Below are 26578 nucleotides of genomic sequence, written 5' to 3' on the forward strand. Positions count from 1 at the left end.
ATATCCTTGCTTTGTCATGAGTTAACTGATCTTATCTAAGATGTGGAGATGCCGGTGATGGACTGGGGTTGACAAATGTAAGGAATCTTACAACACCAGGTTATAGTCCAACTGTTTTATTTGAAAATCACAAGCTTTCGGAGGCTTTCTCCTTCGTCAGGTGAGTGTGGGATTCCGTGGAAGGTTACCGCATTTATAGTCAGAGAACAATACCTGGTGATTACAGATAATCTTATCTAATGCAGTAGTTGGGATGCCGCATTTATTTTCAGCCCTAGGGTAAAGTAGGGAAAAGTCATCCAAACTTACTACTCCTGATTGCTATCCAATAACACCTACTGGAAATGCATGTAAGTGGACATCAAGTGAGGAATAATTGGGTTCAACTGTGATGCCTTCAAAATTCAATTAGTTTGCGGATATTCAAGGCCTCGGTTTGCGCGTGAAGAATAGCCACCTGGCGGGCCAGAGGGTCGCTAACACCTTTAAACTGTACCCCTGCATAGGGCGTAACCTTCAAGTGAGGATAGAAAATGGGAACAGTTTGGGGAGGAACCACGAAGGATAAAGGAATGATGGAGATATTAAATGAGCACTCTACCTCACTTTTCTCAGATGAGTGTGGTACTGTAATGGGAATTAACAGGTACAAGAGGATGAAATGGAGCAATTAGTTAGGATAAGTATCGATAAGGAAGTAGTACTGAAACAAATAGTGGAACTGAAAGCAAAAAGGGCACCAAGCCCTGATGGCATGAATTTTGGAATGTTGAAAGAGAGGAAATAGCAGATGCTCTGACTACAAGTCTTTTAAACTCCTTGGATGTGGAAGTTTTGCCAGGGACTAGAGGGCTGTCAGTGCAACATCTGTTTTCATAAAAGGGAAAGAAATAATAAACTAGTTAACTGTTGATCCAGTCACCCTAGCATCAGTAGTAAGCTGCCAGAGGCCATAATATGGGATAAAATTAATAACCACCAATAAGGAATGTAGAACTCCACTCACTAGTTGAAGTGGCTTCAGATTTAAGTTTTAAAATTTTGTTTTGCATTGCTTGCAGTTATACTGCACCACGGTGAACCCGAAACTGTATAAGACTTCCTCTAGGTCAGATCGTTGTCAGTTTGCAACCTTGCTGTTTTCTTTAATTCATTCATGGGTTGTGGGTGTCGCTGGCAAGGCCAGCATTTATTGCCCATCCCTAATTGCCCTTGAGAAGGTGGTGGTGAGCCGCCTTCTTAAACCACTGTAGTCCATGTGGTGAAGGTACTCCCACAGTGCTGTTAGGTAGGGAGTTCCAGGATTTTGACGATGAAAGAACGGCGATACATTTCCAAGTCAGGATGGTGTGTGGCTTGGAGGGGAACGTGCAGGTGGTGTTGTTCCCATGTGCCTGCTGCTCTCATCTTTCTAGGTGGTAGAGGTCGCGGGTTTGGGAGGTGCTGTCGAAGAAGCCTTGGCGAGTTGCTGCAATGCATCTTGTAGATGGTACACACTGCAGCCACTGTGCGCCGGTGGTGGAGGGAGTGAATGTTTAAGGTGCTGGATAGGTGCCAATCAAGCGGGCTGCTTTGTCCTGGATGGTGTCGAGCTTCTTGAGTGTTGTTGGAGCTGCACTCATCCAGGCAAGTGGAGAGTATTCCATCACACTCCTGACTTGTGCCTTGTAAATGGTGGAAAGGTTTTGGGGAGTCAGGAAGTGAGTCACTCGCCATAGAATATCCCACCTCTGACTTGCATTTGTAGCCACAGTATTTATGTGGCTGGTCCAGATGACCCCCAGGATGTTGTTGGTAGGGGATTTGGCGATGGTAATACCGTTGAATGTCATGGGGAAGTGGTTAGACTCTGTCTTTTTGGAGATGGTTATTGTCTGGCGCGGATGTCAGTCAAATAGTCTGCTAAGACCGAGTAAGCTAATACATGACACATAAGATACCAGGGTGGGAGGCAGCTGTCACTCTTGGAGACATTCCCCAACATGAGTTAGAACCTTCAGGAGAAGAGAGTGAAAAGGAGATTGAATATTAGTTTTTTCTAGTTCCAATTTCCGAGGAATTTTCTACAAATCTTCATGTAGGTCTGAAATCTTCCCACAATGTCAACTGACACTTCATCTGAGGGAGTGCTGCATATTGCCCTCTTATTGGCATTTATATTATGCCTTATCACATCCGCAGGATGTCTCAAAGCATTTCACTCAGTTTCCCCAGACTCTGAAGGGAAATTCAGATACTGAGCCACTATTGCTATGCAAAAGCAGAAGCCAATTTGAGCAGAGCAAGATCCCACAAACAGCAAATGAGATAAATGGCCAATGAATCTGTTTGTTTTTGATGGAGATCTTCCTGCTCTTTGAATAGTAAATCCACCTGAACCACTAGAACATGCAGTGGATGGTTTAACATCTCGTCTGAAAGACAGCGTTTCCAAGAATGCAGCAGTCACTTGGAATTGCATGCAGTATATGTCTGCAAGTCCTGGAGAGCAATTTAAAGTCACAACTTTCTGATCTGGAGCCAAGAGTGCTAGCAAATGAGCCGAGCTAGCAATTAGATGTGGTCACTTTCGCACGGTATGATGACTAGAATTTATATAGATATTGGTTGAAAGAAGAATGATCCTATTTATGTTGGCCTACTTCAAATAAAACTACCACCAGTGTCCTTTTAAACGATGAACTCATGCTCCCTACTTTTAGAAACCACCCAGCTATTTATTGTAAAATGTATTTCCTCAATAAGTAAGGAAAGTAAATTTAGCAGGAGCAAAATGTTGACAGAAATAAGAAAAACTTTCCAAATCTTGTGACCATTCTCTGGGGAAGGAGAAGATGAGAATGAACGAAAAGTAGGTCTTGTTTTTTTCAATTCTCACCTTTTTCCACAAGGAAGTTCTCAAGTGAAAAAATGAGAATTAAGCTAGTGCTTCACTCTGGAACGATAGACAAGCAAGGCTCCTCTGTGGCCCAACATGAGGCTCCTCAGTGGTTGAAATACTGTTGCAACCCCTGTGTTGGTCACACTTGAGACTTCTATGAAACAAACAGCAGGATACTTGTTTATGGTGAGTGTGAATGATGAGCGGTTCGGCCAGCTTTGAGATCTGGCTAGGGATCATGTTCAGATACGGGATGAAAGTGTTCCCCTCTCTGTCAACAGTAAGTGCAATAAGTGAAATGAGTTGAGCACCATGGCTCAAAACTGGGGAAGGGGAGAGGGTGGGGAGAGAGGCATTAGCAATTTATTTTATTTCACTCTGCTGACTAAACACTTTTGTCACATTTACCAAATTTTCTCCCCTCCTTCCTCACTTGAATGCAATGACTCCTTGATGGTGCCTGGGTGCTAGGTGTGGAACACCCACTTACTGAAGTGGCCTGGACCTGTGAGCCATGTTACTGAGTAGTTTCATTTCCTCTGTGCATTATTTTTAGCACGCTAGCTAATGTATTCACATTAAATTCCTGCCTGTGCAATTTCAACCCTGTTTAAAATAAACAAGAACTTAATGCATATTCATGAACCTGTGCACAAAAATTAGTGTATTGATTTAAAGCTTTAACTTCCTGCTAGTGCACAGGGAAAATTAAACGCGAGACCGCCATCATGTTATTTGACCGCAGAGATATCGGAGTAGAGCTCGATTCTGCCCTCACCTGACATTCAGGGATCGTTGAGCAGTGATGAAGAGCGTGGACTGTTGGTTTTTCCACCCCATTGGGTTCACTGAGACAATTATTGTGCCCTAAGTGCCAATCTAACTGACAGATTAACAAGCAGACCAGGGATTGAACCTGGGACCTTAGTGCACTGTACTTTCTGTTTTTGATTCAAAACCTTCAGTGAAACACTCCACACTCCTTAGCCCCACTGAGGTCAAATGTAGATTCCACGTAACACAACTCATACTAAATGAGTACAAAATATCTATTATGTAACAAATTCTACAAAGTAACACGTAATATCCATGCAATATTACAGTTGTATAGTAAAGTTCTTCATCTAACGAGCTGTATCCGTTTGATAATGACCAAATCAGGGAGGCACCAGAAGATGTTCCACCTGTGAGCTTTCTTAACCCAGAGGTGCAGACTAACTGTCCGTCTGGTTAAGTCCTGAAGCTACAGCCTATGTGACTTTCAGCACACTTGCCAATTAGACCATTGTACTGAAGGAAAGTGATGATTGCAAGCGGATTAATAAAGGTCTTCTGCCTAATTGAAGCAATGTTACCTCCTTATCACCTGACTGCATTCCTTTCAGAAAGGTGGCCTTATAGGATTGTTTTTGTATAAAAGATCATTAGACCACCAGGCCTAGAAATTTGGCTGCGCAGCGCCTGCTTTTCGGGCGCTAAATGGCCTCCTAAGCATTCAAAATGGCAGTCAGGAAATGTGTGCTCATTTCCGACTGGAAGTGTGCCGCACACCATATTGGATAAGGTGGTTGCGCTGGCACCTGGAGCGCACGTTGGGAACATTCAACGGTGGAAATAATTTATTCAAATTGGGGTCCTGCGTTTTCAATTTTCAAATGCCCCCCAGCTCACCACATGCTGAACTCACACAACACAATGTGGCACTAACCGGCAGGGAAGGCCCCAATGCTTACCTGAATGCGGAACAGAGAGTACTCCTCCTGACCCCACATTAAAAGAATGTGGGCCGCTCACCCAACATCCCCCCCTCCCCTGCCGGCCACCGATCCCATCGACCCGGCCACCGAACTCTCCTCACCCTACCAGCAATTTTCCTCCCCCCACCAATATTACCATTTAGGATCATACCTTGCACCCGAATTTCTAGGCTCTAATGTTATAAAGTCAGCTGCAATTCAAGAGTGTATTTTCATTTAAAATCTAATACCCTTAAAAAATGCATGTATATAAAATAAAGTGGATCTGTCTGGTGATTACATTTTCATTCTAAATCTAATTTACTAACACTCTCCAAGTCATTCTTTTAGGTAAAATACACATTTCTTTTTAAAAATCCTCTATTTGATCATTTTCTCTGCTATTTTAGACTCTTCTTCCGTTTCTGAAACCCTTCCTGACTGAGAGCAGGCGTCCACCGTACATGTTCTGCAATTCTCCATTAAATGAATCTCTCTACTTTGTATACATCTGCTCCTCGCCGTCCAACAGTTTAATTTTGAAGGTCATTGCCGTTGCCCACCAGATCACCAAACCACTTTGCTTTTAACCTTCTCAATATCCATTTTCAGAGGTCCCTATGAGCACCATCTCGGAGATTCTGGGGAAACGAGTACAGCTGAAAGGGCTGATTGGAAAGCGAGCAGTGAAATGCCCTTACTGTGACTGCTACTTCCGGAAGAATGGCACCGATCTGCAGCGCCATATCTGGGCACATGAGGGTATGAATGCACTAGCACGCTGGTATCTTATTTCTTATTCAGATTTTTTTTCCCCCTTATTCTTCTTCTCCCGAAGGCACTGTGTGTTGCTGGTATACATTTCCACAAGTCCTGACTGCCCTCCCATACCTCACCCTAGTGGGGACTAGATAGTGAACGTCAGCAGGCTTTAGAGGGGCATTTGATATTTATTAAAAAATAGTGACCTCACAAAACGATGTAAGGTCAGCTGTCCAAGCTACTTTCCTGTAATGCATTGTGGTCCTACTGGCATTGCAATAGAACCACTTAATCAGTTCCATATTTTACTCTTCTGGCTATTTTTTAAATTGTTAATCTCAGGATATGGGTAACACTGGCGAAGCTCCATTTTTTTTTTATTGCCCATTCCTACTTGCCCTGAGAAGGTAGTGGTGGGCTTTGACTTTGAACCACTATAGTCCTTTATTGATAGTGCTTCCACAGTGGTGTTAGCTGAGAATTCCAGGATTTTGACCAACAGCATTGAAGGAATATATGCCCAAGTCAGGATGGTGTGTGACTTGGAGATGCTGGTTATCCCAAGATCCTGCTCCTTCTTAGTGGTACAGGTTGGAGGTTAGGGAGGTGCTGTTGAAGTTACCTTGCTGAGATGCTGCAGTGTATCCTGTCGATCATACATACTGCAGCCACAGTGCCCAGTGATTGAGGGGATGGACATTGTTTCCAATGCCAGGGGTGCCAATCAGTGCTCTGCTCTGGTTGCAAGCTTCTTGAGTGTTGTTGCAGCTGGATCCATCCAAGCTAATGGTGAGTATCCCATCACCTTCCTGACTTGAGCCTTGTAGATGATGGAGAGGTTTTGTGGGGTCAGGAAGTGAGCCACTTATTGCAGAGTACCAAGCCTCTGCCTTGTTCATGTAGTCATGCTGTTAGTATGTCTAGTCTAGTTAAGCTTCTTGCCAATGGTGACCACCGGGATATTGATAGTTGGGGACTCGACGATGGTAATGCTGTTGATGGTCAGGAGGAGTGGTTAGGCCTTTTTTTGTTGGAAGTAGTCATTTCTTGGCACATAATGTAGCACAAATGTTACCCGCCACTTGTCAGCCTGGACCTGCATGTTGTCCTGTTTTCCAGGATCTGCTGTGGGCTACTTCATTAACAACAACAACAGCTTGCATTTATATAGAGCCTTTAATGTAGAATATCATCCAAAGTGTTTCACAGTGGAGTAATCAAAAAAAAAACTCCTTGGGTTAGCTTGTTAATTTTTTTGCTCAGGTATTGTGATGCTTAATGTAGAGCTAATATAACAGCAACTTTATTCACTGTTAAGCTATGTGCTGTGACATTGCTCATTGTATTATCTGAGAAATCAAGTTGCATTCCAGGGATTCAACATGGTTGAATTTTTAGTTAGGAATAAACTCTTAAATGTTTCCATTTACTTGAACTTAGTAACGTAAGTTTTCATTTGCAACTTTCAAATAATGAGTCATTTCACCTTTACATTTATCAGTTTTAAATGCAGGTGTTCAAAAATTGAGTCAAGGGCTTGCCCATGGGTCCAGGCCTCGACTAGGTCCGAGCCTTCAAATTAATTAAAATTTCAACTTGGACTTAAATTTTTAAAGACTTAAATATTTTTAGTTAAGTCAGATTATTTAAACTTTAAGTTGCAGGTTCAAATGGTTAAAGTTATACTGAAATTTTCACATTTTACTGTTGGTCTGTCATTGCTAAGCAATCTGATTCTCAGATCTGATTGGCCCGTGCTAACCACATAACTGGTATGGCATCTGGCTAGCACATTGACATAGGCCTCCTGAGTTGGGTGAGCTAAAAAGCCATATTATTTTCCTGCACATTTACATTTATCTTCACAGAGGTTCCAGGATGAGCAGCTGGAAACTGGGAAATTTTGGTACAGTGTAATCTTGCACGCTACCATAGGGACAATAGGGATGAGGGATGAGTTGCTTTTGCAGCCTATTGAACTCAAATTTAGATCCTTAAAACCACCCAGCCAAGTTAGTAGATATTACAGGTGGGCAATGCAATGGTGCCAATGAGCAGTAGGTTGCTCGTTGGCACCTTCAATGAATCTTGGATCTTAGTCATGCTATCAAAGATGGAGAATGGCCAAGTGGAGGTTAGTCAGTTCCTCTATTCCTACTTCCCCCTGTATAGGGGAGGTGGGGATGCAAGAAACAAGGAATTGTACAGTAAGGCACAGGATAGTAAAATTGTTCTGTTCTTCCTCATGGCCAGAGAATTGTGTGCAGTGCAGGTAACCTAAAAAGAAAGTGGTGCAAAAAAGAGATTGATTAAGAGGCAAAAAATAGGATATGAGAATAAACTTGCAAGGAACATAAAAGTGGACTGTAAAAGCTTCTACAAGTATGTAAAAAGATTAGTAAAGACAAATGTAGGTCCCTTACAGTCAGAAACGGAAGAATTTATAATGGGGAACAAGGAAATGGCAGAGCAATTAAACAAATACTTTGGATCTGTCTTCTCGAAAGAGGACACAAATAACTTCCCAGAAATGCTAGGGAGCCAAGGGACTAATGAGAAGGAGGAATTAAAGGAAATTAGTATTAGTACAAAAATAGTGCTGGAGAAATTAATGGACTGAAAGCTGATAATCCCCAGGGCCTCATCATCTGCATCCCAGAGTACTAAAAGAGGTAGCCATAGAAATAGTGGATGCATTAGTTGTCATCTTCCAAAATTGTATAGATTATGGAACAGTTCCTGCAGATTGGAGAGTGGCAAATGTAACCCCACTATTTAAAAAAGGAGGGAGAGAGAAAACAGGGAACTACAGATCAGTTAGCCTAACATCAGTAGTAGGGAAAATGCTAGAGTCTATTATAAAAGGTGTGATAACAGGACACATGGAAAATATCAATGGGATTAGACAAAGTCAACATGGATTTATGAAAGGGAAATCATGTTTGACAAACCTACTGGAGTTTTTTGAGGATTTAACTGGTAGAATAGATAAGGGAGAACCTGTGGATGTGGTTTATTTGGATTTTCAGAAGGCCTTTGATAAAGTCCCACATAAGAGGTTAGTTTGCAACATTAAAGCACATGGGATTGGGGGTAATTTACTGACATGGATTGAAAATTGGTTAACAGACAGGAAACAGAGAGTAGGAATAAATGGGTCTTTTTCGGGGTGGCAGGCAGTGACTAGTGGGGTACCGCAGGGATCACTGCTTGGGGCCCCAGATATTCACAATCTATATCAATGATTTGGATGAGGGAACCAAATTTAATATTTCCAAGTTTGCTGAGGACACAAAACTAGGTGGGATCGTGAGTTGTGAGGAGGATGCAAAGAGGCTTCAAGGCGATTTAGACAAGTTGAGTGAGTGGGCAAATACATGGAAGATGGAATATAATGTGGATAATTGTGAAGTTATCCGCTTCGGAAGGAAAAACAGAAAGGGAGAGTATTATTTAAATGGTGATAGATTGGGAAATGTTGATGTACAAAGAGACCTGGGTGCCCTTGTACACCAGTCACTGAAAGCAAACATGCAGGTGCAGCAAGCAGTTAGGAAGGCAAATGGTATGTTGGCCTTCATTGCAAGAGGATTTGAGTACAGGAGCAAGGATGTCTTACTGCAGTTATACAGAGCCTTGGTGAGACCACACCTGGAGTATTGTGTGCAGTTTTGGTGTCCTTACCTAAGAAAGGATATACTTGTCATAGAGGGAATGCAGCGAAGGTTCACCATACTGATTCCTGGGATGGCAGGACTGTTGTATGAGGAGAGATTGGGTCGGCTCGTCCTGTATTCACTCGAATTTAGAAGAATGAGAGAGGAATCTCATTGAAACATATAAAATTCTGACAGGGCTAGACAGACGGGATGCAGGGAGGATGTTTCCCCTGGCTGGGGGGTCTAGAACGAGGGGTCACAGTCTCAGGTTACGGGGTAGGACATTTTGGACTGAGATGAGGAGAAATTTCTTCACTCAGAGGGTAGTGAACCTGTGGAATTCTCCACCACGGAAGGCTGTGGAGGCCAAGTCACTGAATATATTTTAAGAAGGAGCGAGATAGATTTCTAGATACAAAAGGCATCAAGGGGTATGGGGAGAGAGCGGGAATATGGTATTGAGGTGGAGGATCAGCCATGATCATATTGAATGGCGGAGCAGACTCGAAGGGCTTAATGGCCTACTCCAGCTCCTATTTTCTATGTTTCTAAATAACTTATCAAAGGAAAAACATGGATTGGGAATTTCCTTGGAGCTGCTCATGCTCTGCCGCCGTAGCTTTGGCAAAAATTCAGTGGAATCCTTAGCTTCCCGCGTGAACAGGGTTTCTGGCGATGTCCTAGCAAAGTTACAGCGGTGGAGTGGGAGAAGCCTCGAGGAAATTCCTGGCCATAATCCAAAAAAAAAACGCTTATGGGGAAAATTGAGTGGGTTCTTTAGCGGACGGGCAATCCACTCCGTCAGTTTACCGCCCAAGCGGTGAAGGTGAAAATCACACCCAATGGACTGCAAAGTCTCACCTCCGAGATATTTAGCTCAGACTTAGGGATGCCCGTACTTTCTCTCTACTCTCTCCGCTCTCCCATGTACTCGGCCGCTGGGGGTTTCCCGCACTGTCTCTCCGCTCTCCTATATACTCGGCCGCTGGGGGATTCCCGCTCTTCTGTTACCCATGGCTCAATGGTAGCAATCTCGCCTCTAAGTCAGAAGCTTGTTGGTTCAAGTTCCACTTCAGAGACTTAAGCACATAATCTAGGATGACACTCCAGTGCAGTATTGAGGGAGTGCTGCTCTGTCAGAGGTACTATCTTTCAGATGAGACCTTAAACCGAGGCCCCCATCTGCTCTCTCAGGTGGATGTAAAAGATCCCATGGCACTATTTCAAAGAAGAGCAGGGGATAACCCCGATATTCTGGCCAATATTTACACCTCAAGCAAATTCACTAAAAAAACAGATTACCTACTCATTATCAGGTTTCTCTTTGTGGGACGTTGCTGTGTGCAAATTGGCTGCCGCATCACACTTTGCATACATCAAAAGTACTTCATTGGTTGTTACACGCTTTGTGACGTCCTGAGGTCATGAAAGGTTTCATTAATCCCTATTTAAAAAAAACCTGGATAAATATCAGGTTAAGCCTGCAAATATTGACACACTCTCGCAGAATTCTTTTGTCTGTTGAAATACAAAAAAAACTGTGATTTCATTGCAGAAAACATCCTTTTTATTAGTATATATTATGTACACAGCCACAAAAGTACTATCAATAAATACTGAAAATTTGACAGTTATATATTTCTCTTCGTGTGGCATATGCATTAAATGCTGCTCACAGTTTCTCTCGCCTCTAGGAGTGAAGCCGTTCAAGTGTTCGGTTTGTGAGTATGCCACGCGCAGCAAGAGCAACCTGAGAGCCCACATGAATCGTCACAGCACCGAGAAGACACATCTCTGTGACTTATGTGGCAAGAAGTTCAAATCGAAAGGTAGCCTCAAGAGTCATAAGTTGTTGCACACCGCTGATGGTGAGTAATGTTATCCAGCAGAACCTGTTGCTGCCTGCCTCCTTGGTTGTACCCTATGGTCAGCTTGTCAAGGCAAGGGCACTTCCAAGTTGCCTTGAGTGCTCAAACCCAACTCTGCCCACCAGTAGAAATCCCTCGATTTGGATATTACAGCCTAGAAATTAGTCTGGGTCTGTTTTCGCTTGCCTAAACCTAGAGACCTAAGGATTGATGCAGATTGGTCCTTGGGCTTCATCAGCATACTCGGTGATAGCTGCCGGTGCTGGTCGCACCTCCACGGGCAGCTCGCCCGAGTGAAGGCATCAATGTCAGGCTGTTGGCAGCGGCCTTCAGACAAGTCCATAGTGGGGGATGATTTTTTTTTAAGCTTACCTGGAGTTGGCAGCCTTGTGGGCCGCTGAAGAATCTTGAATGGGGCAAGCATGAGGCCTGTAGCGCTCATCATCACTTTGAAACCAGTGAGTATACTTTAGGAACAGGAGTAGGCCATTCAGCCCCTGAGCCTGCACTGCCATTCAGTTAGATCATGGCTGATCTGGACCTCAGTTCTATTTTCCTACCTTTGCTCCATATCACTTGATACCCTTGAAAGCTCCAATTGTCCCAGCATCCACAGCCTTTTGAGGGAGAGAATTCCTGATTTCTACTACCCTTTGTGTTAAGAAGTGCTTCCTGATTTCACTCCTGAATGGCCTAGCTCCAATTTTAAGATCATGTCCTCTCGTTCTTGATTCCCCCACCAGAGGAAATAATTCCTGTATTTACCTTATCGAATCCTTCTAACTTTGTGATTATAGCTCCAGCGCATTTGCTGGACAGGTTGGTATGCTTATACGACTCCTAGATTCACTTGTATTTGTGAAATGGAAGCTATTATATCATACTGTTTCCCAGTGAATAAAGGCACTGAAATACAGCATCACGAGATGCAATCCTGCCCGCCCACCCCTCCCAACCACCGCAAGCAAGAAAGAGAGAGAGAGAGAGAGAGACTCCGGGTTTCCACCATTGGTGCTGTCTGAGGCCAGGCCCTGGCCGCCCACTGCTACTGCTTCCCATCCAAAAAATTGAAAGCAGCTCAGTCCAGCCCCAAGCAGGAGCTAGAGAGTGAGTGGGGACCCTTAAAAGGGAGGCCTTGCGCACGCACAGATGTCACAGGCGTTGCTCCCCAGGACGAAAAATCATCTCTGGAGTTCGACTCCTTCTAGGGAAGCTCCTGATCCTCAGTGCTGACTACTTCGTTCTGCACGGTGGGCAGCTAATAAGATTCACAATAGGAAGAACCTATACAGGTAAGTAAAGGATCCAAAAAAAAAGTGGGTGAGGCACTATCCTTAAGATAATTATAACATTACCATATAAATCTGAGAGAAATAAATAAACATAACATAACATAATATTATAACCTTTAAAACACCAGGGCCAGGATTATCCTCCCAGTGGCAGTGTTCCAGCAAGGTGGGACTTCCGCCACAGCCGGTACCCTGAACCAGTATGCACAGCTCGCTCCCGGCAGGATTGACACTGCAAGACAGTACCCACCATTGCCTAGCGGTGTAAAGAAATTTCTCCTAACCGCTCTCCTCCATCCCTTATTAATAATTTTACATTGATAACCACTCCTCACTGACTCCCCAGTCTAGAGGAAATAGCCTTTCTCTATCAAAACTCTTTATAATTTGAAAAACCTCTTAAATCTCCTTATCTTTCTCTACTCCAGTGGCGATAAAGAAGAAAGCAAGCTTTGCATTTGTATAGCATCTTTCACGACCTCAGGACATCCCAAATTGCTTTCTAGCCAATTAAGTACTTTTGAAGTGTGGTCATTTTTGTAATGCAGGAAACAGTTCCCATATCTCATAACTAAAATTTCCCATCCCTGGCATCATCCTGGTGAATCTACTCTACCTTAAGGTTTTAATGCCCTTTCTATAATGGGACTGCCAAAACTGCTTACAGCCAAAAATTGAAAGCATAACTGCACACACAACCCTAACTGTGGCCGTTTTTATACCTTTATCCAGTTGCACTCGCACTTGCACAAACCCTAGGTCTCTTCGTTCATCCATACCCCTCAGTTTCTTTCGATTAAGTGTCTACTTTCAGTCCTTGTTTTCTCCCGAAATGTATTACTTCACACTTAGCCACATTAATTTGCATTTGAGGCTGGTCCCTCTTCCCACATCCTCCTGACACTTGTCTTGTACATTGGCGCTGCCTTTGGCCTTTCCTCCTCTCACTGGGGTGGAAATTAGACCTTGTGCAATGAGCGCCAATTTCGAGGACCAATGTCTCACACCTAAAGGATGCCTGAAAGATGTCCGACGCGATAGCCAATTTCAGGCCTCAGACCTCCCGTTTGAGGCGCGCGATCCATGCACAGTGCACATTTTAGGGCCGAAAATGGTCTAAAGCAATTTCAGCCCAGCTAACTGATGGACAAACAACCATAAGGGGGGAAATTAAACAAAAATTTGAGTAGAGATGCCTAACAATTTGTTCCGAATAAAGAATGTTTAATTCCAATTAATGTTTTCTGTTTTCCTTACATTAATAGAGCTGAGAACCTTTTAAAAGTTCCACGTCACTCGGTTCTGTGTTAATTTTAAAAAACAAAATTAAAATGTCATTTGAGAAGACAAGCATCAATTACAAGCAATTTTCTGAGTGACATTTTGGCTGCATTAGTTATTGATTATATTCTTTCCTTCCTCACTCTACTTTTTTTCATGTCCTGCAGGTAAACAATTTAAGTGTACAGTGTGTGACTACACCGCCGCACAAAAGCCAAATCTTCTTCGGCATATGGAGCAGCATGCTGCCTTCAAGGTAAAAATCATTTGCCTAGAATAAAGTGTTATGAGACACAATATGGTTCAGCAGTACTTCCAGTGAAGACTATTTTCAGTGAGGATGTAGTCTCATTAGTGAGACTGTGACCATTGAGAGTTGGGCAGTATTGTTGGTGACTGTCAAGAATATCGTGAATGGGGATGTATATCATATAATGATTGAGGGTCGGGCAATCTCATCAGTTAGGGCTAATGTAGACCGGGAAGGACATTTGCATCCCACCTCCCATTCACTCTATACCCTCGGCACAGTTGCTACTGCTTGTGCCTCTGAGCCTCTCATGACCCACCAGCTATGAAATGGTGACTTAGCTGGGATTGAGTGCTGCTCCCTCTGAAAAGGAATGCTTTCCAGTTTCCATGAAACAAGTCAAAGAGGCCTAGATGGCCTTGTAGTTCGCTTTCTCTTCCTGTGGGAAACCCCAGGATTCCTTGGCAACTGCTCACAATGGCATGATTGAAATCAGGAGCTCACTGTGGTGCAGACCCATGTCCCATTGCTCCTCGGTACAGCATCATTCCTGAGAGCAAGACATTGGTTTATGGCCTTCGACTAAAGGGAAGTAACACTAGGGTGTGAGATGGGGCAGTGCTGTCAGTAAGGTCACACTTGTTGCTGTTACCCTTGATGCTATTACTGTCAGCAGAAACCAGGAATCAAGTCCCATAATGCAGGCCACACCCAAGGTTGAAAAGAGTAAAAGATAAAACATGATAAATCAGGAAGTAATAGTTAAATGATGCCAAACTTCAGTTCAAGTAAGATTATAGGAGGAAGGAGAGACTGAGGGATGCAAGGACTTCCATGGTTTTGTGTATTTAGGAAAGAATTAATTAGAACAGAAAACGCTTGGGGGTAGAAATTCGACCTTGTTGCACCGGTTTTACAGGCATAAAATGGGCGCAACAAGGCCCAATTTCGGGGACCAGCGTCCTGCGCATGATAAACGCCTGACCCGAAATTGAGTCATTGCTAATAAAACTGTTGTTAATGTAGATGATGCTGCTATCTGTTGTTAATGTAGATGTTCTTGTTATTCCTGTTGTTAATGTAGATGTTCCTATTATCCCTGTTGTTAATGTAGATGTTCCTTTTATCCCTGTTGTTAATGTAGATGTTCCTATTATCCCTGTTGATAATGTAGATGCTCCTATTATCCCTGTTGATAATGTAGATGCTCCTATTATCCCTGTTGGTGTAGATGTTCCTATTATCCCTATTGTCAGTGTAGATGCTGCTGCTGTCCATTGTTGGTGTGTTTGCTACTCCTATCCCTGTTACTATTGTAGTTGCTGTTGCAAGTAATGATCTCCTTGTTCACTTCAGCCTTTCCGATGTGCACTATGCCACTATTCCTGTAACATGGCTGGATCACTGAAGAGACATTACCATAAGAAACACCCCAATGATGAATATGTCAATGCTGGGACTGGTGTGCTAGCTCAGGAGAGTGTGACACAACAAGGTATTCAGAGCTTTGCTTTGAAATAATGCATGCAACTTACAGTAAAATAGATAACTGAAACTCTTTTGATAGTGATAAAATAATCTCATTGTGCCAATTGGTTCCCACTCTGGGTTTTCCTATTAAGTCCTCTCTCTCCTAGTATCCAGGAATCTCCCTGTTCCTGCTTTGTCCTTCTGCCCATTCTGGCCATCTTCCATTTCACAGTGCCTCTAGTTGCATTCTCTATTTCCATTTCTTTGTCCTTCTTCATCTCATTGCACCCTACAATACTGGAGTAGAAATTCATCTTGGCCAGTGGTGCAAAGCGGGCTGTGCCAATGGAACAGAATATCGGGTGGGGCATATAACGGGCGGTGTCAATGGAATGGAATATTGGGTGGGGCGTATATTAGGTGGTGTCAATGGAACAGAATATTGGGTGGGGCATATAATAGGCAGTGTCAATGGAACGGAGTATTGGGTGAGACGAATAATGGGCTGTATCAATGGAATGGGATATTGGGTGGGGCATATAACGGGCGGTGTCAATGGAACGGGATATCGGGTGGGGCATATAACGGGCGGTGTCAATGGAACGGAATATTGGGTGGGGTATATAATGGGCGGTGTCAATGGACAGAGTATTGTGTGGGGCGTATAATAGGCGGTGTCAATGGAACGGAGTATTGGGTGGGCCGAATAATAGGCGGTGTCAATGGAATGGAGTATTGGGTGGGGCGTGTAACGGGCGGTGCCAATGGAACGGAATATTGGGTGGGGTGTATAACGGGCGGTGTCGATGGACGAAGTATTGGGTGGGGCGTGTAACGGGCGGTGTCAATGGACGAAGTATCGGGTGGGGCGTGTAACGGGCGGTGTCAATGGACGAAGTATCGGGTGGGGCGTGTAACGGGCGGTGTCAATGGACGAAGTATCGGGTGGGGCGTGTAACGGGCGGTGTCAATGGACGAAGTATCGGGTGGGGCGTGTAACGGGCGGTGTCAATGGACGAAGTATTGGGTGGGGCGTGTAATGGGTGGTGTCAATGGACGATGTATTGGGTGGGGCGTATAACGGGCGGTGTCAATGGACGAAGTATCGGGTGGGGCGTGTAACGGGCGGTGTCAATGGACGAAGTATTGGGTGGGGCATGTAACGGGCGGTGTCAATGGACGAAGTATTGGGTGGGGCGTGTAACGGGTGGTGTCAATGGACGAAGTATTGGGTGGGGCGTATAACGGGCGGTGTCAATGGACGGAGTATCGGGTGGGGCATGTAACGAGTATCGGGTGGGGCATGTAACGGGTGGTGTCAATGGTCGGAGTATTGGGTGGGGCGTGTAACGGGCGGTGTCAATGGACGGAGTATCGGGTGGGGCATGTAACGGGTGGTGTCAATGGTCGGAGTATCGGGTGGGGCGTGTAACGGGCGGTGTCAATGGACGGAGTATCGGGTGGGGCGTATAACGGGCGGTGTCAATGGTCGGAGTATTGGGTGGGGCGTGTAACGGGTGGTGTCAATGGTCGGAGTATTGGGTGGGGCGTGTAACGGGTGGTGTCAATGGACGAAGTATTGGGTGGGGCGTGTAATGGGAGGTGTCAATGGACGAAGTATTGGGTGGGGCGTGTAACGGGCGGTGTCAATGGACGAAGTATCGGGTGGGGCGTGTAACGGGCGGTGTCAATGGACGAAGTATCGGGTGGGGCGTGTAACGGGCGGTGTCAATGGACGAAGTATCGGGTGGGGCGTATAACGGGCGGTGTCAATGGACGAAGTATTGGGTGGGGCGTATAACGGGCGGTGTCAATGGACGAAGTATTGGGTGGGGCGTATAACGGGCGGTGTCAATGGACGAAGTATTGGGTGGGGCGTGTAACGGGCGGTGTCAATGGACGAAGTATTGGGTGGGGCGTGTAACGGGCGGTGTCAATGGACGAAGTATCGGGTGGGGCGTATAACGGGCGGTGTCAATGGTCGGAGTATCAGGTGGGGCGTGTAACGGGCGGTCGACGCCGCACCGCCCACTTTCTGGTACCACCCAAGATGAATTTCAACCCCATTGTCTCTTCATGATCTATTGCTGTAATCCTTGACCTAGGATCAGTTTGTAGCTTTCCTACCTCTGAGTTAGAAGGCTGTGGACTCCATCATCTCGGCTGACACATCAGTGCAGTACTGAGGGGGTGCTGGGTTGGTGGACTTACCGGCCTTTGGATGAGATGTTAAACGAAGGCCTCAGTTTGGGTGGTTCAGGTGGATATTAAATCTTATGTCAATATGTGAAGAATAGGGAGTTCTCCTGGTATCCTGGCCAATATTTTTCCCTCAACCAACACCATCAAAAATATTCATCTCATTGCTGTTGGTGGCATCTTGCCATGTGAAAAACAGCTGCTGCATTTACAGTCCAAAAGTAATTCACTGTCTCTGAAACATTTTATGTAGTGCCTTATCACTTCTCTCAGATGCGAAGTGCCATATAAAGGTATGTGCTTCTTTCCTAAGTTCAGCTGACTGACATGTTATTCTTTGTATTGTCATAAAAGAAAAGAACTGCAGATTTTTTTTTTATTCGTTCATGGGATGTGGGCGTCCCAGTGCCACGTGCTAGTGAGTATAGGAATAGGAGAATAGATCAGATGAATGCCTGGCTGGAGGGTTGGTGCAGTAGGGAGGGATTAGGATTCCTGAGGAATTGGGACCAATTCTGGGGAAGGTGGGACCTGTACAAGCCGGACGGGTTGCACCTCAACAGATCCGGGACTAATATCCTTGCAGGGGGGTTTACTACTGCTGTTGGGGAGGGTTTTAAACTAGAGTGGCAGGGGAATGAGAACCTTAGCGGGGAGTCAGAAGAGAGTAAAGTTGAGAGCAGCAAGAGAGGGGAAGACCCAGGGGAAATTTAGAATACAAATAGTTGTTCAAGAACAGGTGAAAGGGAAAAGCATAGAGCAGCAGAAAGAAATTGTACTTTAGGCACTACAGATAAAGTGAAAACTAGAAGGTGTAAAGCGATTAACCCAGCATCAAAGCTGAAGGTCAGGCTTGGGTGTGTGGCCCAACTAAGAATTGTATATACAAATGCACGGAGTATAAGGAATAAACTAAATGAACGACAGGTTCAAATTCAAATTGGAGGGTATGACATGATAGCTATTACTGAGACATGGCTGCAGGATGGTCAGGATTGGGAACTAAATATACCGGGTTATAAGGTCAACTGGAGAGATAGGAAAAATGGAAGAGGGGGAGGAGTAGCCTCAGTGATTAGAGATTAAATCACTTCAATGATAAAGGAGGATATAACGAGGGGTAAGCAGCCAACAGAAACCTTATGGGTTGAATTGAGAAATAGGAAAGGATCTAAGACTGTAGTGGGAGTTGTTTATACGACCCTTCGCAGCAGCTCTGAAGTGCTAGATTGCATAAATGCAGAGGTTAGACAAGCGTGTAAGAAAGGCATAGTGGTCTTAATGGGGGACTTTAACCTTCACATAGATTGGGAAAAGCAGACTAGCAACTGTCAGAAAGGTAGTGAATTTCTTGAGTGTGTCCGGGATAGTTTTCTATAGCATTATGTCCTAGAGGCAACAAGGGGGCAAGCCATACTAGATTTAGTAATGAGTAATGAACCAGATTTAGTTAACAGCTTGACTGTGCGTGAACATCTATCCAAAAGCGATCATAACACGATCGAGTTCAAGGTAATGTTTGAAAGGGAAAAAAGTGAATCAGCTGCTAAGATTCTAGACTTGGGTAAGGCCGACTTCAATGGGATGAGACAGAGACTGTCCACAGTAAACTGGGCAAATCTGTTAATGGGTAAAACGACAGATGATCAGTGGGAAATGTTTAAAGAAACATTTAACGTGATACAGAATCGGTTTATACCCCTGAGGGGCAAGAACTCTACTTGCCAAAAAAAACAGCCATGGACAACTAAAGAGGTAAGGGACAGTATAAGACATAAGGAAAGGGCATACAAAAAGGCAAAAAATGGCACAGATCCTGGCGAATGGGAAAGATACAAAGATCAACAAAGGGTCACAAAACAGATAGTAAGAGCTACAAAAAGTGAGTATGAAAAGAAACTTGCAAGGGATATCAAAACCAATACAAAGAACTTTTATAGTTACATTAGGAAAAAGAGGGTGGTCAGGAGCAGTGTTGGCCCCTTAAAAACTGAAATTGGAGATATTGTCATTGACAATGGGGAAATGGCGGACATGTTCAACTATTACTTTGCATCAGTATTTACAGTAGAAAAAGAGGATAGCATGCCGGAAATCCCAAGAAAACTTATATTGAATCAGGTTCAGGGACTCGATAAAATTAACATAAGGAAAGCAACAGTAATGAAGAAAATAATAGCATTAAAGAGTGACAAATCCCCAGGACCAGATGGTTTCCATCCCAGGGTTTTAAAGGAAGTAGGTGAGCACATTGCAGATGCCCTAACTATAATCTTTCAAAGTTCTCTAGATTCAGGAATTCTCCCTCTAGATTGGAAAATTGCACATGTCACTCTGCTTTTTAAGAAAGGAGAGAGAGGGAACCGCGGGAATTATAGACCAGTTAGCCTAACATCTGTTGTGGGGAAAATGCTGGAATCTATAATTAAGGATAGGATGACTGAACACCTCGAGAATTTTCAGTTAATCAGAGAGAGCCAGCATGGATTTGTGAAAGGTAGGTCGTGTCTGACAAACCTGATTGAATTTTTTGAAGAGGTGACTAAAGTAGTGGTAGGGAGAATGTCAATGGATGTTATTTATATGGACTTCCAGAAGGGATGAAGTCCCACATAAGAGACTGTTAGCAAAAATAGAAGCCCATGGAATCGAGGGAAAAGTACAGACTTGGTTAGGAAGTTGGCTGAGCGAAAGGCGACAGAGAGTAGGGATAATGGGTAGGTACTCACATTGGCAGGATGTGACTAGTGGAGTCCTGCAAGGATCTGTCTTGGGGCCTCAATTATTCACAATATTTATTAACGACTTAGATGAAGGCATAGAAAGTCTCATATCTAAGTTTGCCGATGATACAAAGATTGGTGGCATTGTAAGCAGTGTAGATGAAAACATAAAATTACAAAGGGATATTGATAGACTAGGTGAATGGGCAAAACTGAGGTAAATGGAATTCAATGTAGGCAAATGTGAGGTCATCCACTTTGGATCAAAAAAGGATAGAACAGGGTACTTTCTAAATGGTAAAAAGTTAAAAACAGTGGATGTCCAAAGGGACTTAGGGGTTCAGGTACATAGATCATTGAAGTGTCATGAACAGGTGCAGAAAATAATCAATAAGGCTAATGGAATGTTGGCCTTTATATCTAGAGGACTGGAGTACAAAGCGGCAGAAGTTATGCTGCAGCTATACAAAACCCTGGTTAGACCGCACCTGGAGTACTGTGAGCAGTTCTGGGCACCGCACCTTCGGAAGGACATATGGGCCTTGGAGGAAGTGCAGCATAGGTTTACTAGAATGATACCCGGACTTCAAGGGTTAAGTTACGAGGAGAGATTACACAAATTGGGGTTGTATTCTCTGAAGTTTCGAAGGTTAAGGTGTGATCTGATCGAAGTTTATAAGATATTAAGGGGAACAGATAGGGTGGATAGAGAGAAACTATTTCCTCTGGTTGGGGATTCTGGGAGTAGGGAGCACAGTCTAAAAATTGGAGCCAGACCTTTCAGGAGTGAGATTAGAAAACATTTCTACACACAAAGGGTGGTAGAAGTTTGGAACTCTCTTCCGCAAATGGCAATTGATGCTAGCTCAATTGCTAAATTTAAATCTGAGACAGATAGCTTTTTGGCAACCAAAGGTATTAAGGCATATGGGCCAAAGGCAGGTATATGGAGTTAGATCACAGATCAGCCATGATCTTATCAAATGGCGGAGCAGGCACGAGGGGCTGAATGGCCTACTCCTGTTCCTATATTCCTATGTTCCTAAGTCTTTAGTCACCTGTCATAATACCACTGTCTTTGGCTCAGCATCCAATTTTTCCTTACGCCTCTGTGATGCATCTTTTTCTACATTGAAGGTACTTATATATGCAAGTTCTTTCCAATTAAGATTAGCTATCTAATGACCTTTGTTGAAAGTGTGCCATTGGGTGAGGACAGGATCGGGCTGAGCTGTGATACCTTCCATCCACCTGTGGTCTGATAGCCTACGAACACTCACTGCCTGAGGTCACACATGAATAACAACCACTTGGCATGAAAAACTACTGAAAATACCAACAGTAACAAAAGCTGCAGTCGTGATTGGACCTGATGAGCTCTGAGAAAAGGGACCTATCTGAAGTGCTAACGGTTTCTCTTAGATGCGATCACCCTGCTGTGCAGTTGAAGTGCTAATGGTTTCTCCTTAGCTGTGACCCTGCTGTGCATTTCTGTCGTGTGCTGTTTCTATTTCAGATTTGCAGCATTTGCTGTTTTGCTTTTTACTCTTACTCCCTGGATCTGCCACTTCAGTTTCCTTGAAGATAAAGTTACAAGGTTATCAGGGCAATAGAATTAGTTTTAGATTGCTATACCAAGGAGTGACACACAGACGCAATGGGCCTCTTGGCCTCCTCCTGTGCTGTATACATTTATGGTAACTTATCTGTCTCTATTGCACTAAAAATGATCAAAGAAAACACTCCATTCAACCTAGTGTTATAAAACATGTATATTACACAAATCATGAGGTTGTATTGTTTTCAATGCTATTGGTCCCCATGTGGAATGTAGTATGCAGTCACAATACCGTGGGAAAGATGTTATTGCTCTTCAGAGATTGCAACACATGGATGGTGTCAGAAATCTAGGTTTACTCCTGAAGTCAGCAGTTGAGCTCAAACTTGAATTGTTGATGATCAAAACAGCTCATTTAGTTGAAAAAGAAATAGACAACTGCAAACGCTGATGCAGCAGCATGCTAGCTGACAGTAGAGACTGTCATAAGGAAGACCGTGAGTGGGAAAATACCAAGGGAATAATGATGTTTTGTTTTTCCTTTTATCTTAATAATTCTACCCCATGATAATTGTGGGAAATCAACAGTGAAATAGGTTGTTATGACTTAATAAAGCGCAAGAAGCTATTTTGCTGGCTTGAAGGTGGTTTCATTTTCAGCAGTTCTGAGCGTGACATTGAAAGTAATGGGAAACGAGGTCAGGACACAAAAAGCTGGTTAATACCATTTCATAGTATCACCATTATCTACCTATCATGTTACATTCTTATGAAATGGTAATTGTACAATCAAAAAGCCATAAGGGCTTTCAGTGTGGCAACGTCAGCCAGACAAGGTTATTAGCATGTCTTCTTACAAAAAGTATGTTGTTTTCCTTTTGTTTTTAAAGGTGGTGTAAAATGTCCAGTGTGCAGTTTTGTGTATGGTACCAAGTGGGAGCTGAACAGACACCTGAAAAACAAGCACGGACTGAAAATTGTGGGCAGTATCGAAGGGGAAGCCATAGAGCAGGTACTTATTTTCTCACCTCCTCTCCTGTGAGTGCTGAATTTTACTAGGATGCAGTTCCGGAGGATGCCAGCTGCCCTCTGCACCTAGCCCATGGCCATTCTTCATATTTGTTTTAACAGCAAGTGTCGATAGAGACTGTCATAAGGAAGACCGTGAGTGGGAAAATACCAAGGGAATAATGATGTTTTGTTTTTCCTTTTATCTTAATAATTCTACCCCATGATAATTGTGGGAAATCAACAGTGAAATAGGTTGTTATGACTTAATAAAGCACAAGAAGCTATTTTGCTGGCTTGAAGGTGGTTTCATTTTCAGCAGTTCTGAGCGTGACATTGAAAGTAATGGGAAACGAGGTCAGGACACAAAAAGACAGTAGTTATCAAAACTCAAAGCCCAATCCTGTCCTCATCTAACATCCACATGCGTGTACGATCCAGCAGGAGACACTTGATAATGATTAGTACAGGGCACCTCTAGCCAGTTGTAGTGCTTCTACTATTGGCCTTGCTGAGATGAACTAACCCAGCACTGATTGGGGATCAAACCTCAGATCTTCCTGGTATGTATGAGTCAGTACCACACCGTGCATTAGATTTAACAATTGAACCATTACAGGTGCTGAAGGTACTCCTTTAATGGGACTTATTGCAAGACAACCCTGTTGTACATATTGGAGTTCGAATTGCCCTTTTTCTCAATAAAGTTTCCACAATCACTCCACGTACTGCCAGTCCTCTCACATACACTGCTTCGCACATCAAAGATATACACTGCACAGGTAACTACTGCTGAGACTGTTGATGCAAAGAGCTAACCCAACTTGAAAACCCACCTCCTAAAATTGAAACAGTATAAGGAAAGTATGTAATTTAATTGGGAGCTTTAGAGGATGATTTTAAACTGGTTAGGTGTGGCCATGGCATTTTTCTTTTCCATTAGGAGCATCTCAGATTGACTGCTGTCTAATTTTTTGTACTTTTCCTTCTGGAAGAAGTGCTTTTGTCTCTGACTTATCCATTCACTGTTAATTAAATCTGTTTGGCAGTTTATGACCTAAAACACAGACAATAGTGGAGTATTTACGCTATAACCTATTGAAGTCTAGGAACATCACATGATGTAAGCGGTAAGCTGAAATACAGTCACCAGGACTTTCTGTTCAACCATAAGAACATAAGAAATAGGAGCAAGAGTAGGCCATACTGTCCCTTGAGCCTGCTCCGCCATTCAATAAGATCATGGCTGATCTTCTACCTCAGTTCCACTTTCCCACCCTATCCCCATATCCCTCATTCCCTTAGTGTCCAAAAATCTATCGATCTCAATCTTGAATACACTCAATGACTGAGCATCCACAGCCCCACATAAGAGACTGTTAGCTAAGATAGAAGCCCATGGAATCAAGGGAAAAGTACGGACTTGGTTAGGAAGTTGGCTGAGCGAAAGGCGACAGAGAGTAGGGATAATGGGAAGGTACTCACATTGGCAGGATGTGACTAGTGGAGTCCCGCAGGGATCTGTCTTGGGGCCTCAATTATTCACAATATTTATTAACGACTTAGATGAAGGCATAGAAAGTCTCATTTCTAAGTTTGCCTATGACACAAAGACTGGTGGCATTGTAAGCAGTGGAGATGAAAACATAAAATTACAAAGGGATATTGATAGATTAGGTGAATGGGCAAAAATGTGGCAAATGGAATTCAATGTAGACAAATGTGACGTCATCCACTTTGGATCAAAAAAGGATAGAACAGGGTACTTTCTAAATGGTAAAAAGTTAAAAACAGTGGATGTCCAAAGGGACTTAGGGGTTCAGGTACATAGATCATTGAAGTGTCATGATCAGGTGCAGAAAATAATCAAGAAGGCAAATGGAATGTTGGCCTTTATATCTAGAGGACTAGAGTACAAGGGGACAGAAGTTATGCTGCAGCTATACAAAACCCTGGTTAGACCGCACCTGGAGTACTGTGAGCAGTTCTGGGCACCGCACCTTCGGAAGGACATATTGACCTTGGAGGGAGTGCAGCGTAGGTTTATTAGAATGATACCCGGACTTCAAGGGTTAAGTTACGAGGAGAGATTACACAAATTGGGGTTGTATTCTCTGGAGTTTCGAAGGTTAAGGTGTGATCTGATCGAAGTTTATAAGATATTAAGGGGAACAGATAGGGTGGATAGAGAGAAACTATTTCCGCTGGTTGGGGATTCTAGGAGTAGGGGGCACAGTCGAAAAATTAGAGCCAGACCTTTCAGGAGCTAGATTAGAAAACATTTCTACACACAAAAGGTTGTAGAAGTTTGGAACTCTCTTCCGCAAACGGCAATTGATACTAGCTCAATTGCTAAATTTAAATCTGAGATAGATAGCTTTTTGGCAACCAAAGGTATTAAGGCATATGGGCCAAAGGCAGGTATATGGAGTTAGATCACAGATCAGCCATGATCTTATCAAATGGCGGAGCAGGCACGTGGGGCTGAATGGCCTACTCCTGTTTCTATGTTCCTCTGGGGTAGAGAATTCAAAGACTCACAACCCTCTTGAGTGAAGAAATTTTTCCTCATCTCAGTCCTAAATGGCTGACCTCTTATCTTGAGACTATGAACCCTGGTTCTACTCTCTCCAGCCAGGGGAAACAGCCTCAAGCCATCTCCCCTGACAGGTTAGATGCTGAATCAGGGGAAAGCAGCAAGAGCCAAGTTCATGGCGCCATGGGTGGCTCTGCTGCACAGGAGGGGAGGAATAAGAGTGGCAGGGCTATAGGGATAGGGGATTCAAGTAAGGGAAACAGATAGGCGTTTCTGCGGCCGCAAACTTGACTCCAGGATGGTATGTTGCCTTTTTGGTTCTAGGGTCAAGAATGTCACAGAGCGGCTGCAGGGCATTCTGGAGGGGGAGGGTGAACAGCCAGTAGTCGTGGTCCATATCGGTACCAATGACATAGGTTCAAAAAAAAGGGATGAGGTCCTGCAAGGTGAATTTAAGGAGTTAGGAGATAAATTAAAAGGCAGAACCTCAAAGCTAATGATCTCAGGATTACTACCAGTGCCACGTGCTCGTGAGTGTAGGAACAGGAGAATAGACCAGATGAATGCGTGGCTGCAGGGATGGTGTAGGAGGGAGGGATTTAGATTCCTGGGACCAGTTCTGGGGAAGGTGGGACCTGTACAAGTGGGACGGGTTACTCCCGAGCAGGACGAGGACTGATGTCCTCACGGGGGTGTTTGCTAGTGCTGTTGGGGAAGGTTTAAACTAGAATGGCAGGGGGATGGGAACGTGAGCAGGGAAACAAGGATAGAAACAAAAGACAGAAAGGGAAGAAGCAATAGTGGAAGGCAGGGAAAACAAGGGTGAAAAACAAATAGGGCCATAGTGCAATCTTAAAAAGACAAGACTAAAGGCATTGTGTCTTAATGCGCAGAGCATTAGCAATAAGCTAGATGAATTAACAGCACATATTAACGGTTATGATATAGTTGCGATTACGGAGACATAGCTGCAGGGTGACCAAGGATGGGAATTGAACATCCAGGAGTATTCAATATTTAGGGAGGACAGGCAAAAAGGGAAAGGAGGTGGGGTAGCGTTGTTAGTAAAGGAGGAAATCAATGCAATAGTGAGGAAGGATATTGGCTCGGAAAATCATGATGTGGAATCTGTATGGGTGGAGCTAAGAAATACCAAGGGGCAGAAAACGTTGGTGGGGGTTGTCTATAGGCCCCCAAACACTAGTGGAGATGTTGGGGAGGGCATTAAAAAGGAAATTAGAGATGCATGCAAGAAGGGTACAACTATAATCATGGGTGACTTTAATCTACGTATAGATTGGTCAAACCGAATTAGCAATAACACAGTGGGGGAGGAATTCCTGGAGTGTGTACGT

The 26578-nt window shown here is 43.8% G+C and overlaps 1 protein-coding gene across 6 annotated transcripts in view; it reads left to right on the forward strand.

Annotated features, from left to right (window-relative positions):
* LOC137311309 (zinc finger protein ZFAT-like) overlaps positions 1 to 26578 on the forward strand; it is a 109187-nt gene that overhangs the window by 54439 nt on the left and 28170 nt on the right. For all 6 annotated transcript variants that reach the window (XM_067978607.1, XM_067978615.1, XM_067978623.1 and 3 more), the window contains exons 9-13: positions 5230 to 5379; positions 10733 to 10906; positions 13647 to 13735; positions 15086 to 15224; positions 22570 to 22691. In XM_067978607.1, coding sequence (XP_067834708.1) covers positions 5230 to 5379; positions 10733 to 10906; positions 13647 to 13735; positions 15086 to 15224; positions 22570 to 22691 — 674 coding nt within the window. The remainder of the gene's footprint in view (positions 1 to 5229; positions 5380 to 10732; positions 10907 to 13646; positions 13736 to 15085; positions 15225 to 22569; positions 22692 to 26578) is intronic.

The sequence above is a fragment of the Heptranchias perlo genome, chromosome 3 (assembly GCF_035084215.1).
Source record: "Heptranchias perlo isolate sHepPer1 chromosome 3, sHepPer1.hap1, whole genome shotgun sequence".
NCBI lineage: Eukaryota > Metazoa > Chordata > Chondrichthyes > Hexanchiformes > Hexanchidae > Heptranchias > Heptranchias perlo.